This window comes from Podarcis liolepis (assembly GCF_965112155.1).
Source record: "Podarcis liolepis genome assembly, chromosome: 2".
NCBI lineage: Eukaryota > Metazoa > Chordata > Lepidosauria > Squamata > Lacertidae > Podarcis > Podarcis liolepis.
The window spans coordinates 127368563-127383156 of record NC_139555.1 but is presented as its reverse complement, the minus strand read 5'-3'; the positions used below and the strand labels follow the sequence as shown (position 1 = coordinate 127383156).

Below are 14594 nucleotides of genomic sequence, written 5' to 3'. Positions count from 1 at the left end.
AAACTCAGCTATATGGGCAGGGTATAATCAATATTTATTATTATTATTATTATTATTATTATTATTATTATTAGTGTGTGGTGCTCAATGTTTGTTGTTGTTGTTTAGTCATTTAGTCGTGTCCGACTCTTCGTGACCCCATGGACCAGAGCACGCCAGGCACTCCTGTCTTCCACTGCCTCCCGCAGTTTGGTGAGACTCATGTTTGTGGCTTCGAGAACACCATCCAACCATCTCGTCCTCTGTCGTCCCCTTCTCCTTGTGCCCTCCATCTTTCCCAACATCAGGGTCTTTTCCAGGGAGTCTTCTCTTCTCATGAGGTGGCCAAAGTCTTGGAGCCTCAGCTTCACGATCTGTCCTTCCAGTGAGCGCTCAGGGCTGATTTCCTTCAGAATGGAGAGGTTTGATCTCCTTGCAGTCCATGGGACTCTCAAGAGTCTCCTCCAGCACCATAATTCAAAAGCATCAATTCTTCGGCGATCAGCCTTCTTTATGGTCCAGCTCTCACTTCCATACATCACTACTGGGAAAACCATGGCTTTTACTATACGGACCTTTGTTGGCAAGGTGATGTCTCTGCTTTTTAAGATGTTGTCTAGGTTTGCCATCGCCTTTCTCCCAAGGAGCAGGCGTCTTTTAATTTCGTGACTGCTGTCACCATCTGCAGTGATCATGGAGCCCAAGAAAGTAAAACCTCTCACTGCCTCCATTTCTTCCCCTTCTATTTGCCAGGAGGTGATGGGCCCAGTGGCCATGATCTTCGTTTTTTTGATGGTGAGCTTCAGACCATATTTTGCGCTCTCCTCCTTCACCCTCATTAAAAGGTTCTTTAGTTCCTCTTCACTTTCAGTCTTAATTCCATGCAGCGTATGTTAGCTTCTGTTGTTTGTAACGTGGCCTAGACATTTATTTAAAGTAATGAAGGTCACATTTCACAAGAGTAAGCCTAATCTAATATTTAATGTAAATTAGTTGTGTTGCTGCTGAATGAAGGTGGACTGAGAGTGAGCTGGTGTTGGTGTTTGGTGGAGGGAGTTGGAAATGTTTGTATCTGGGAATGGAGAGTTTCTCAAAATGGAGCTGAGATTGGTGGTCTTTCATGAGGAGGGAAGGGGGCATAGGGAAGAAGGGGCCGTACCAGAGCATCTGAAAGCAATGTGCTGGGGGGCGGGAACCATGGTGACACAAGTGTGTGTAGAATGCTATCCCCAAAATGAAACCGTAAGGATGAGTATAATGGGGAAGGAGGTTCAGGCAGGTCCCCAACCCAGAGTGCTAAGGGTCAGCTTCCTCCAAATCCACCAGCTGCCCCAAGGCAGGAGCCACCTCTGGGCCCTGGGGGTGGAAAGCCTCCGTTCACCTTTGCAACTGGACATGATCCGAGGGCAGTGATGGCAAACCTTTTCCAGACTGAGTACCCAAACTGCAACACAAAACCCACTTATTCCTCACAAAGTTCCAACTACTGCAGTGCACTCTGTGTGGGGCTACCTTTGAAGGTGACCCGGAAACTACAACTAATCCAGAATGCGGCAGCTAGACTGGTGACTGGGAGCAGCCGCCGAGACCACAGAACACTGGTCTAGAAAGGCCTATATTGGCTCCCAGTACGTTTCCGAGCACAATTCAAAGTGTTGGTGCTGACCTTTAAAGCCCTAAACGGCCTCTGTCCAGTATACCTGAAGGAGTGTCTCCACCCCCATCATTCTGCCCAGACGCTGAGGTCCAGTGCCGAGGGCCTTCTGGCGGTTGTCTCCCTGCGAGAAGCCAAGTTATAGGGAACCAGGCAGAGGGCCTTCTTGGTGTTGGCACCTGCCCTGTGGAACGCCCTCCCACCAGATGTCAAAGACAACAACTACCACCAGACTTTTAGAAGACATCTGAAGGCAGCCCTGTTTAGGGAAGCTTTTATTGTTTGATGCATTATTGTAATTCAATATTTTGTTGGAAGCCGCCCAGAGTGGCCCAGCCAGATGGGCGGGGTATAAATAATAAATTATTATTATTATTATTATTTCTGCCATCAAGGTTGTGTCATCTGCATATCTGAGGTTGTTGATGTTTCTTCTGGCAATCTTAATTCCGGCTTGGGATTCATCTAGCCCAGCCTTTCGCATGATGAATTCTGCATATAAGTTAAATAAGCAGGGAGACTCCTTTCCCAATTTGGAACCAATGTTTAGGCATAGTAAATATTAGGATTTAAGTAGAACTTGTGTGTTATAGCGGGGATATGTTATAAGATGGTCTCAGTGTATTTTAGAAAGGGAGTTATGTAAAGGGTTTTTTGTGTTTCTTTTTAAATACTGTGTGTCAAGACTGAGAATGTCATTAGGAGGGTCTAGGAAAGGGTCACCTGCTTCTGAACATCAGAAATGAGCATGGAAAGAGTTAATATCATTAACCTACCGGAATCAGCCCCCTCCCTTTGTAACAAGCAGCTGTAGTTCTTTTGGGATTTAATATCAGCTCATGAAAAGTTGGGCACACGACCCGGAAAGCTGCCTGGCTCCCTCTGTCTGAAGGCGGAGATATGCAGCACACGCCATAGTCGAATTCGGCTGGACTTGCCATGGGAAAGCAGAAGGGGCAAGCAAGGAAGGGGGAGACGGCCAAAGAAACCTGCTCTCCCACAAGTGCCCCCCCTGCCAATTCCGTAACATTACCAAAGCCCAAGTTCAAACATCAGCCCCTATTTAAAAGAGGCCCCCGTAATTTCGACACTGGACTGCCCTTTACGGTTGCCGTAAGTTACTCTTCCAAGTCCCAAAAGCGCGCAGCAACTCCGGTCTATTTTGCAGGGCTGTTGTAACGGGGACACCCTACGCCACCGCCCAGGGCAGCCCAAAGTGACGTATAACCAATCGTTGTTGTTGTTGTTGTGTTCCACGGTGAGACTCCAAGGTCTTCTGTGTCATCTTTCCTGTGCAGTGGACGCTCAGGTTGCGAACGTGATCTGTGCGGGAGGCACATTCACAACCTACAGCGCTGCGTCTGCGCATGTGTGGGTTGCGATTTGGTGATTCTGCACACGCACAAAGCATGATTTAGTGGTTCTGCACATGTGTGAGCGCTGAAACCCGGAAATAACCCGCAACCCGAAAACGCACAATTCGAAGCATCTGTAACCCGAGGTATGACTATTTTGGAAGGCAGTGAGAAGGCTGTTCTCAGGGCCTTCTCCACTGTGAGGGAGACTGAGGCAGCCCCCTCAGGCAGCAGATGCAGGGAGGGGACGGAGCTGAGTCCCATTTGGCCTGCCCTGATTTAACCGTCTATCTCAGGCATAGGCACCCTAAGGCCCATGGGCCGCAAGTTTGGAAAAACTTTAAAAAGTATAAGAACTCACATTAGGTAGTCAAAAAATAGTAATTGAAAGAAAATGCTTATAAAAAATAAGATAATTAACATTTAGCTCCTGTTACACATTATATCCACAAAAGTAAATAGAAAAAGCATAAAGAGATGTGCACTTTGGGAAATTATAAATCCTATTGTTGTTGTTGTTATTGTTGTTGTTGTTATCATTACATTCAGGTGGACACACCACTGATTTCATCTCCTTTCTTTTCTTTCCCACAATCAGTGTTATTCACCTTTAATACTCACCTTTTTCAGTGTCACACATATTTTTATCTTGTGATCTTCAGTTGAAGAGAGGTATACAAATAAAATAATTCCCAGTTGGAGCAGAGCTACAATATCCAGAAGCCCTTGGCTTTTTATCTTGTGATCTTCATATGAAGAGACGTATACAAATTTAATAAATAATTCCCAGTTATTCCCAAAATGGTCACTATGCACCTCCTGAGGCCAAAGGGAATGTGCAGGGGATGAATAAAGATCTAGAGATCGAGGGGGACAAAATGTGGCCCAAGGGGTAGAGGATTATAGTGCAACAGATGAAGAACTTCATAATGAACTTAGGACCCTGAGGAATATTGGTCAGGTTCATGGAACATAGAGCAGCTCCCATTCCTGTGAGAAACCACTTTTTATAAAACGTAAACCCCCACAGTTCAACCGTATTCTAAGATAATGCTGCTTCATTAATGCTTAATTAAGGGTTAGGAAAGGCTGATGATGCATTACCATTATTTAACATTATTTCATTTGCCTTTCCTAAACATTTGGAACATATGGAAGACAGGAGAGATTGTACAAGATGTTAAAATAAGAGCAGGTGTTAATTGATGTGAGTAATATTCCTTTGTTCTCTTCCTAGAAAACAAAAAGGATTTTCTCCCCACCCCATTGAAAGAAGACAATGGAGAAGGCAGTCAGAATTCTGTTGGGCCATCTCCAATGGGAATAACAAAGAAACCATTTAAATACATGGAGTGTGAAAACAGAGAACATAAACAATTTGAAAGTATGGAGTGTGGAAGGAGCTTCACTGACAGTGGAAACCTTAGAAAACATCAGTGGTCTCACTCCGGGGAGAAACCATTTAAATGCATGGAGTGTGGAAAGAGCTTCGCTGAGAGTGGACACCTTAGAATTCATCAACGGAGTCACACGGGGGAGAAACCATTTAATTGCATGGAGTGTGGAAAGAGCTTCACTACTAGCGGAAGCCTTAGAATTCATCTACGGACTCACACGGGGGAGAAACCATTTAATTGCATGGAGTGTGGAAAGAGCTTCACTACTAGCAAAAGCCTTAGAATTCATCTACGGACTCACACAGGGGAGAAACCATTTAAATGCATGGAGTGTGGAAAGAGCTTCAGTCAAAGTGGAGACCGTAGAGTTCATCAACGGACTCACACGGGGGAGAAACCACTTAAATGCATGGAATGTGGAAAGAGCTTCACTACTAGCGGAAGCCTTAGAATTCATCTACGGACTCACACGGGGGAGAAACCATTTAATTGCATGGAGTGTGGAAAGAGCTTGACTACTAGCAAAAGCCTTAGAATTCATCTACGGACTCACACGGGGGAGAAACCATTTAAATGTATGGAGTGTGGAAAGAGCTTCAGTCAAAGTGGAGACCTTAGAGTTCATCAACGGACTCACACGGGGGAGAAACCATTTAAATGCATGGAATGTGGAAAGAGCTTCACTACTAGCGGAAACCTTAGAATTCATCAACGGACTCACACAGGGGAGACACCATTTAAATGTATGGAGTGTGGAAAGAGCTACAGTCAGAGTGGAAACCTTAGAATTCATCTACGGACTCACACAGGGGAGAAATCATTTAATTTCATGGAGTGTGGAAAGAGCTTCACTACTAGCGGAAGCCTTAGAATTCAGCTACGGACTCACACGGGGGAGAAACCATTTAATTGCATGGAGTGTGGAAAGAACTTCACTACTAGCGAAAGCCTTAGAATTCATCAACGGACTCACACAGGGGAGAAACCATTTAATTGCATGGAGTGTGGAAAGAGCTTTACTACTAGCGAAAGCCTTAGAATTCATCAATGGAGTCACACAGGGGAGAAACTATTTAATTGCACGGAGTGTGGAAAGAGCTTCACTACTAGCAAAAGCCTTAGAATTCATCTACGGACCCACATGGGGGAGAAACCATTTAAATGCATGGAGTGTGGAAAGAGCTTCAGTCAGAGTGGACACCTTAGAATTCATCAACGGACTCACACAGGGGAGAAACCATTTAAATGCATGGAGTGTGGAAAGAGCTTCAGTCAGAGTGGAGACCTTAGAATTCATCTACGGACTCACACGGGGGAGAAACCATTTAAATGCATGGAGTGTGGAAAAAGCTTCATTCAGAGTGGAGGCCTTAGAAGACATCAACGGACTCACACAGGCGAGAAACCATTTAAATGCATGGAGTGTGGAAAGATCTTCACCGACAGTGGAAGACTAACACTACATCAACCGGCTCACATTTAAATGCATGGAATGTGGAAAGAGCTTCAGTCAGAGTGGAGACCTTAGAAGACATCAACGGACGCACACAGGGGAGAAATCATTTAAATGTATGGAGTGTGGAAAGAGCTTCACTGATAGTGGACACCTTAGGAGACATCAACGGACTCACAGGGGAGAAACCATTTAAATGTATGGAGTGTGGAAAGAGGTTCAGTTGTAGTGGAAGCCTTACAAGGAGTCATTTTGGACTCACAGCTGTCCATGGAGGCACAGGTTAACTCTGTGTCCAGGGCAGCTGTCTACCAGCTCCATCTGGTACGCAGGCTAAGACCCTACCTGCCCGTGAACTGTCTCGCCAGAGTGCTGCATGCTCTAGTTATCTCACGCTTGGACTACTGCAATGCGCTCTACGTGGGGCTACCTTTGAAGGTGACCTGGAAACTGCAATTAATCCAGAATGCGGCAGCTAGACTGGTGACTGGGAGTGGCCGCCGGGACCACATAACACCGGTTCTGAGAGATCTGCATTGGCTCCCAGTATGTTTCCAAGCACGATTCAAAGTGTTGTTGCTGACCTTTAAAGCCCTAAACGGCCTCGGTCCTGTATACCTGAAGGAGCGTCTCCACCCCCATCGTTCAGCCCGGACACTGAGATCCAGCGCCGAGGGCCTTCTGGCGGTTCCCTCATTGCGAGAAGTGAGGCTACAGGGAACCAGACAGAGGGCCTTCTCGGTAGTGGCGCCCGCCCTGTGGAACGCCCTCCCATCAGATGTCAAAGAGAAATAATTACCTGACATTCAGAAGACATCTTAAGGCAGCCCTCTTCAGGGAAGTTTTTAATATGTAATGCTGTACTGTTTTTAACACTTGATTGGGAGCCGCCCAGAGTGGCTGGGGAAATAAATAATAAATTATTATTATTATTATTATTATTATTTTATTATTATTATTACAAGCCATCAAAAGACTCCGAGGGGTAAGAGCTGTAATAGTGGAAACACCTTCAGGCCATCAATTAACTCAAAGAAGAGAAGGATTTAGACAGAAGGAGTGTTCATCCTGCTTTGGTTATTATGCAACACTTTTTAGAGTGTAGGACCTGTTTTTCTCTAAGTTGACACTTTCTTTCTTTTTTTATAGGTTTTATTTTGCTTAAACAGGTACATATAAATATAAACAGCCAAAAATTACAAAGGAAAATTTCTTAAGAGTAATGAAAAAAAAGTACAAAAAGTACAAAAAGTATTGAAGTACATGACACAGAACATAAGCAACTATAGGAAAGATAAAAGAAAAGAAAAAATGCAGGGGAAATGTGTGTGTCCTATGGGGCGAATACAGGCTTTTTTTTGCGCACCGACCCCTCTTGCTCTCCTGGCTTCGCAGACCTCTCCGCAAGCAGTGGGAGCGCTCCTGCTGCTTGCGGAGAGTTGCCGGCATGCCGAAGCCTGCGCACGCTGAGATCAGCGCGTCCAGGCTTTGCGGACCTCCCCGCAAGCAGCGGGAGCCAGCGCTGGGCTCCCACGGCTTGCAGAGAGCTGCCTGTTTGGGGGCTGGGGTCGGGGGAAGCTTGGGCCTCCCCCAACCCAGCCCCACGCCTGGGGGGGGGAATAATTTTTTCCCCTTTATTTCCCCCCAAAAAAACTAGGTGCGCCTTATGGGACGGTACGTCCTATAGGGCGAAAAATACGGTAAATAGCCTAGTTTTGTTTTTGGGAATAGTATCTGAAACCATTCCTAGTAAAAATTCTTCCGGTTTCTTGCTAAACGTAGTTTTTATCAATCTCTTTATCTCTTCATAAATCATGTTCCAAAATCTTTGTATCTCTAGACAGGACCACCACATATGGTAGTATGTTCCTATCTGTTCCTTACATTGCCAGCACTTGTTATTGTTTGATTTGTTTATTTTTGCAAGTTTTGCAGGGGTCAGGTACCACCTATAGTACATTTTCATAAGATTTTCCCGTATAAGGAGACAAGCCGTGAATTTTATATTTTTAGTCCATAATTCGTTCCAAATATTGGGTTTGATTGTATGTCCCAGGTCCCTCTCCCATTTTACTGTAATTTCTTTGATATCTTCCTCCTTTCTTTGCCAATTCAAAAGTAGTTTGTACATTTTAGAAAGTGTCTTTTGATTATTATATAATATACCCTTCTCTAGATAGGATATTTTTTTGTCAAATCCTTTGGTTCTTTTATCCTTTTCAAGGGCGGCTTTTAATTGATAATACTCCAGCCAGGTTATTCCCTTCTGTTTCAATTTGCCTAGGTCCTTTATTTTTGGATCACTACTTGTTTCCTCTACTAAATCCTTATATGTTAGCCAATCGCTGTTCATATTCAGCCTGTGGACCGACATAGATTCCATTGGTGACAGCCACCATGGTGTTTTGGTTACTACTGATTTTTTACTCCTCTCCCATACTTCATATAATGCCCTTCTCACCATATGATTTAAAAATCCTTTGTGAGATTTAACCTTGTTATAGCCTATGTAGCCATGCCACCCGTACACAATATCCCATCCCTCCAGATCTAGGACTTCCGTGTTTTTAATTAATATCCATTCCTTAATCCATGTCCAGCACACTGCCTCAAGGTACAGTTTAAGCTCAGGGACCGCGAAGCCTCCTTTTTCCTTCAACTCCGTTAGCAGCTTAAATTTTATTCGTGTTTTTTCCCCTTGTCAAATAAACTTGGCAAGGTCTTTCTGCCAATCCTTAAAACACTTTACGCCTCTAATTATAGGTATTGTTTGGAACATAAAAATCATCTTTGGCAATACCATCATTTTAACTGTGGATATTCTCCCCCACAGGGACAAACTCAATTTTCCCCAAGTCTCTAATTCTTTTTTTATTTCCTTCCACTTCTTCTCATAAGTGTCCTTATATAAGTTTATATACTTTCGTTCACATCAATAACAGGAAATCAATCTTAAACGCATGCAGCGTATGTGAGCTTTTGTTGTTTGCATGTAATGTTGTCTAGACATGTATTTAAATAATGAAGGTAACATTTCACAATAGTAAGTAGAATATAATATTTAATGTGAATCTGTAGTGTTGCTTCTGAATGAGGAGTGAGCTGGTGTTGGTGTTTGGTGGAGGGAGCTGGAAATGTTTGTATCTGGGAATGGAGAGTTGCTCAAAGTGGAGCTGAGACTGGTGGTGTTGCTTTGGAAGCAGAGTTAGACTAATATTATAGGAACAGCAGCATAAGTCCCATTGTTATAATTGCAATAGTGGAACCATGAAGACACAGAAAGATTGAAAGCACCTACTTATATGCCGAAGGTAATCTTGAAACCCTGATCTATTCTTTTGATTTATAGATGCATTATGTCAGATATAATGTGTATAGATATATTTGGTGGCAGGAGAAATAAAAGGGGCATTCCCTGGCAGAACCAGGAAAGGCTCTGTTCCCAGCTGCACGTCTTGCATGAGGAGGGAAGGGGGCACAGGGAAGAAGGGGCCGTACCAGAGCATCTCAGAGCAATGTTGGGAGGGGGGCACATGGTGACGCAATTGTGTGTAGAATGCTATCCCCAAAATGACGTAGGCAAGAAACAATATGGATGAGTATAATGTGGAAGGAGGTTCCGGTAGGTCCCAAACCCAGAGTGCTAAGGGTCATCTTCCTCCAATTCCACCAGCTGCCCCAAGACAGGATCCCCCTCTGGGCCCTGAGGGTGGAAAGCCTCCTTGCACCTTTACAACTGGACATGATCCGAGGGAGTCCTCCTGCCAGCAGAGCACAATGTATACTATTGATGTAATTATCTTATTGTTGCTGTTGCCATCATGGACTGGCTGGATGCAGAGAAGGGGGGGAGACCCTTCTTTTCGCTCTCCTAAATCTTCCAGCATTCCTGCTTCGCTGGATTCCATGAGTTCTAGTTTTATTGGGGAGGGGCTTTTTTCTATCCTCTTTCTCCATTCTATCTGACATGTCCTTCCTTCCTCGTCTTCTCTCCAAACTGAAAGGTCCCAGATACTGAACTGTGCACAGTACTCCAAATGTGTTCACACCATAGGTCTGTTGAGAATTTCCATTCCTCCTTAAGGAGCAGATATGGGTTTGTTATGTGTCACATGTCGGTTTACATTCCAGCACAGTATGCTGGGAACTTCCATTGTGCGTATAGCTTTTGCTTTTCTCTGTCTCTCTGAGAATACAAAGAGAGAGACGAAATGTTTCTTTGTCCTGATTTATGATTAATAAATCCGTAGTTGTAGTATGCTTCCACAAGCCTCACGCCTTCGCTCTGCTGATATAGTGTGCCCTGGCTTCGAAGCCTGGGTCGCTGATTTACAGCTGATGGTTCTTCGCAGCGGGACGGCTGGAAGGAGATGACCCACCTGGGGCTAGCCAGCTGGCCTTGCGACCCTCTGCATGCCAACAAGATCTGCACTACAACCATTAGGAGAGTGGCAGGTGTATTTTCAATCAGTTCCCTAAACATCCCCAGCGTGAGATTTGCAGTTTCCCGAGCCAGTGCACACAGGGTCAACAATTTCCCAGAGTTACCTAACATGACCCCAAGGTCTCACTCCTGGTCCCTCACCTCCTCCTCATCAGCCCAACGTGCATCTGTTTAATCTTGTTGACCATGAACTGGAACCCTGCCAGAACCAATGGATGGATGGTGCCAGCTTCGTTCTATGACAAAGGAACATGTAAAATGTCAAACATTAAGAACTTCCCTGAAGGCCTTCAGAGGTCTTCCAAAAGTTACTTTCTCTCTTTGACATCTGATGATGATGATGATGATGATGATGATAATAATAATTAATAAATTATGGGGGCGTGTGTTCCACAGAGAGGGCGCCACTACCAAGAAGGCCCTCTGCCTGGTTCCCTGTAATTATGAGGGAAGTGCCAGAAGACCCTCAGAAGTGGACCTCAGTGTCCGGGCTAAATGATGGGGGATTTTCTTTTCCTTGTGTTAGATGGATGTTGAAACAAGGTGTGATTGACTAAGCCATGTCTAGATCACAGATTTATAACCAAGAGCCACAATTGCTTTGCATTCACAAACACTATGTGAAATATCACTAGTAAACAGAATAATTTAAACAAGGAAACCAACAACAGTATTAAAATTGCAGGGAGAGAGAGAAAAACTGGATTTGAAATGACCAAACCACAAGATGAAAAGTCTCCATAGTAAATGAGGGAGGGGGAGGCATTGGGGGGGGCTTTTGAAGTCTCCCTGCTGGCAAGGGAATTCCAGAGCAAGGGCGCCTCTGTCTGTATGGAATCCCTCACTGCCTCATCTCCAGCAGGAAGGGAGGATTTCCAGACTGGGACCCTTCACTGTTAGGGGGAGGTGCTGGGGCCTGGGCAGCTGGATGGATGGACATCAGCCTGCAGAAATGCACCCCCCTTCCTTTCACATGACTGTTGTGGTGTTGCTTGTGTGTGACAAGGCAACGCTCAGTTCCCACCAGCCAACATTACATCATTCCTCCACTGCCCACAAGGGGGCGATCTTTCCTCTACACATGGTAGAATCCTAGAATTGCAGAGTTGGAAGGGACCACGAGGGTCATCTAGTCCAGCCCCCTGCAATGCAGGAATATTTTGCCCAACGTGGGGCTGTGCTCTAAAAGGGAGAGTTTCAGTTCAAGCAGAGCCCAGAATAATTAGGGTTGCCATATTTCAAAAAGTAAAAACCAGGACAACCCCAAATTTGTAGAACTTTTTCTTTTTTAGACAAGGCCCCAAATAAACGCCAAAAAAGCCCATGATTTTTCGACTGACTTGCCTTAAATTCAGGACTGTTACCGGAAAATCCGAGGGCTCTCTTGGACAAAAACAAAGACACCAACCAGGATAACTTGGAGCAAAACAGCAGCCTGTAGGCTTGGCCTTTATTGAACTGTTGCAACAGGGTGTTCCCCTCACTTGCAGGAGAGAGGAAAAGACCCAGAAAGATGGTGTGCAAGACCTTATAAAAACTTTTGAAATTCCCATCCTCCAGGTCCAGCCCACCCCCAGAAACATCATGCATACATTACAGAAAGGAGGGGTTGACATCATGCATACATTATAGAAAGGAGGGGTTGAGGGAGGAGTTGTGGTGGTAACCTGAGTGTCCTGTCACCTGGCTGGTTCCTCCTTTCCCCCTTCCCATGAGTCACTTCCATGAGACAAAGGGGGTTTGCAGTTTCCTGCCCCCCAGAGGGAAGATCTGATTATTGTCCTTTGTTTCAGTCTGTGCTAAATCCACTGTTCTTTGTGATTTTGATTGTCTTCTGTCTGGGATTATCAGGGTTGACATAGCAACTGGGCAGGGCTCCTGTGGATGTGCTGGGATGGTGAAGGGATTATGGCTGACCAGAACCAAGCCACCCCCTTTGATAGTCCTTGTCACATGGAGTAAAATAAAATGGAACAGTGCAAATCCGATGTATGGTTGATTTTCTATGAATTTATAACAGAAATGTGGCGTATGTAGTGTGTGAGTGTGAGTGTGTGTGAAGTTTGTACAAACAGAATGATTGGGGTGGGGGGGGTTCCTGCTACAGTTCCCCCCTTCGGAGATAAGATTGCAAAGGTGGCTACTTTGCAATCCTTTTCTCCGCACAATTTAAGGTGGTAAATATTAACCTGCTATTCTCCGTCCCCGATGCGTGTGTCCATGTGAACCTGAAAGGGACTTGGATATCATGCTACTTTAAGGATATTTGCATAGAAATATAATGCTGTAACAGTGCACATAGTTAGACCTAGGATATCACGTAAATTAATATTTTGTTGCTCAGATACTTGTGGTATTCTAGCACCTTGGAAGAAATATTTTCTCAATAGTGGTCTATGCTTTACATTTAGCAGGAAGGTCCACTAATGACTGAAAAGTGCAGTTTGCTTTCCCCCCCCCCTCACCATTTTTGTGTTCTCAGGTGTCAAGGTAGCTCTTCTGTGGTCTCACATCGGCATGGTGTCGCAGTTGTGGCAATCCCTGGTGAATCCACTTAGGGCTTTCATATTTACCATGTTGCCTGGCACCCACCACAGCTGGCACAGGTTTCGGACACGTCATGAGAGAAATGTTTTCGCCTTGGCCATTCCATGGGATTTTTTTATTATTATAGGCTCTGGTCTTGCAGTCATGGGAAGTTGCTCATTTGCACTTTAAGGACCAAAAAGCTAATTGCAGCCTGGATACACTTGCCCAATTCAAACTGAGTCCAATTTGAATTTTTTTCTTGCCCTATGGTTCTCAACCTTTCTGTTAAAACAAAACCATTCTTGAGGGCACTTGTCCAAATAAGTCAATTTAACTCTATAAGAGATCATTCCTGCTAAACCAAAGCATATGCACCTTCATGTACCTGGTGTTTTATGGTTCCAGAAGCTTGTCCTTGGCAAAACGAGGTTTAACACATTTTAAAATGGATAGGGAAAGTTGGCAGAGTGTCAGGTGGAACAATGAAATGTGGTTATAAATTGATCTAAACATTGGACTACACAATAGTGTGAGCTATTAGAAAGTATAAAATGCATGAGAATTCTCCATTGGTGTGTAAGCAATAAGACATTAAACATAAAAACAGTTACACAGTTATTCTTACATAATAACACATAATACAAAACAAACTAATTAAATATCAGTTGCATATCTTGAGACAATTGGGATATTTTATGTATGTATCTTTTGAATCCTGGAGCAGTCTTGAGGTTCAAAAGTGAGAAGATGTCCTTGCAAGTCAACTCCACCCCCCTTTGTCAGGCCCACTCCCTCGGCAGTCTATATCCTTTGAAAGAGATAGCTGTGGCCACTTTGAAAACTTTGGTGTCTGTTGTTGGAGGTCTTGTGGTGGCGAAGCTTTTCATTGGATCTGTAGTAACACATCTGTAGAAGTGATATCCTGTAAGGGACAGGGTTTTGGGGGCTTAAAAGACAGTTAGAAAAGGGAAGGGGCAAAAGGCAAAAAGGATGTCCTTCAATTTACGTGGGAAGCTGCAAATAATAAAAATCTTAGTGGATTAAGCATTCATTCATTCCAATATTATTATCACATTTTCATATAATTACTGTTATTATCTGCCAAGTTTGTTTGCTTTCCTTCACTTAGTTTGGCTGTGGAAGAAACGAAGGGACAAAACCTTTGTTAATTTGAACACAATTGGCAAGTTATTAAACATTTTGCTTATGTGGGTCCGAGTTCACGTATCCTGTTTTAAAGGGAATTTTTTCCCCCTTTGAAAATCTCTGTCAGGAATGCTGTTCCTATAATGCACACAAAGCCTGTTATAAAAGTTAAATCCCATTGGGGGGGGGGAAGAACTAGTCAAGAGTGGAACTCACAGTGGGAGCGCTTTAATATTTACCTGTGAAAAGAATTTGGCATGTTAAGTTTTGAAACCTGGAAACCTCTTGACTTTTGATGGGCTAGTTTTTTTTTAACCCTTTTGTCTTACGTAGCCCCTGGAGCAAAGACACATTAAGGGTGATTTCCCTCAATGGTTCCAAGTTTTCTTACATAAGGAAATTTGGATAAGTTTTTCCCTGCAGGCCAAGCTCTCAAAACCTCCTCTCTCCACCCTACAGTTCCCCCTTTCCTCTCTCTCTCTCCTTTTTTTTTTTTTTTTGACTGATCTAGCCTCTGTGTATGTGCAGAGTTCATGTTTCAGCAAACCTTTTATACTATTGAAAATGTTGCATCCTTTGGCTAAATTACCATTTGAATAAGGGAAGGGAAGGGTATGGAGTAGATTTTAAAAATAGG

General features: G+C 44.0%; 3 protein-coding genes across 3 annotated transcripts in view; all 3 read left to right on the top strand.

Annotated features, from left to right (window-relative positions):
* LOC310699314 (uncharacterized protein) overlaps positions 1–14594 on the top strand; it is a gene marked incomplete at its 5' end in the record, with an annotated part of 338944 nt that overhangs the window by 166776 nt on the left and 157574 nt on the right. The gene's annotated exons all lie outside the window — the stretch shown is intronic.
* The window catches only part of LOC310700995 (uncharacterized protein), a 41720-nt gene that overhangs the window by 2772 nt on the left and 24354 nt on the right, over positions 1–14594 (top strand). The window contains exon 2 of the mRNA XM_083490956.1: positions 4226–6055. Coding sequence (XP_083347082.1) covers positions 4306–5868 — 1563 coding nt within the window. The 5' untranslated portion in view covers positions 4226–4305 and the 3' untranslated portion in view covers positions 5869–6055. The remainder of the gene's footprint in view (positions 1–4225; positions 6056–14594) is intronic.
* Positions 1–14594, top strand: part of LOC310699312 (uncharacterized protein) — a gene marked incomplete at its 3' end in the record, with an annotated part of 48978 nt that overhangs the window by 15590 nt on the left and 18794 nt on the right. The gene's annotated exons all lie outside the window — the stretch shown is intronic.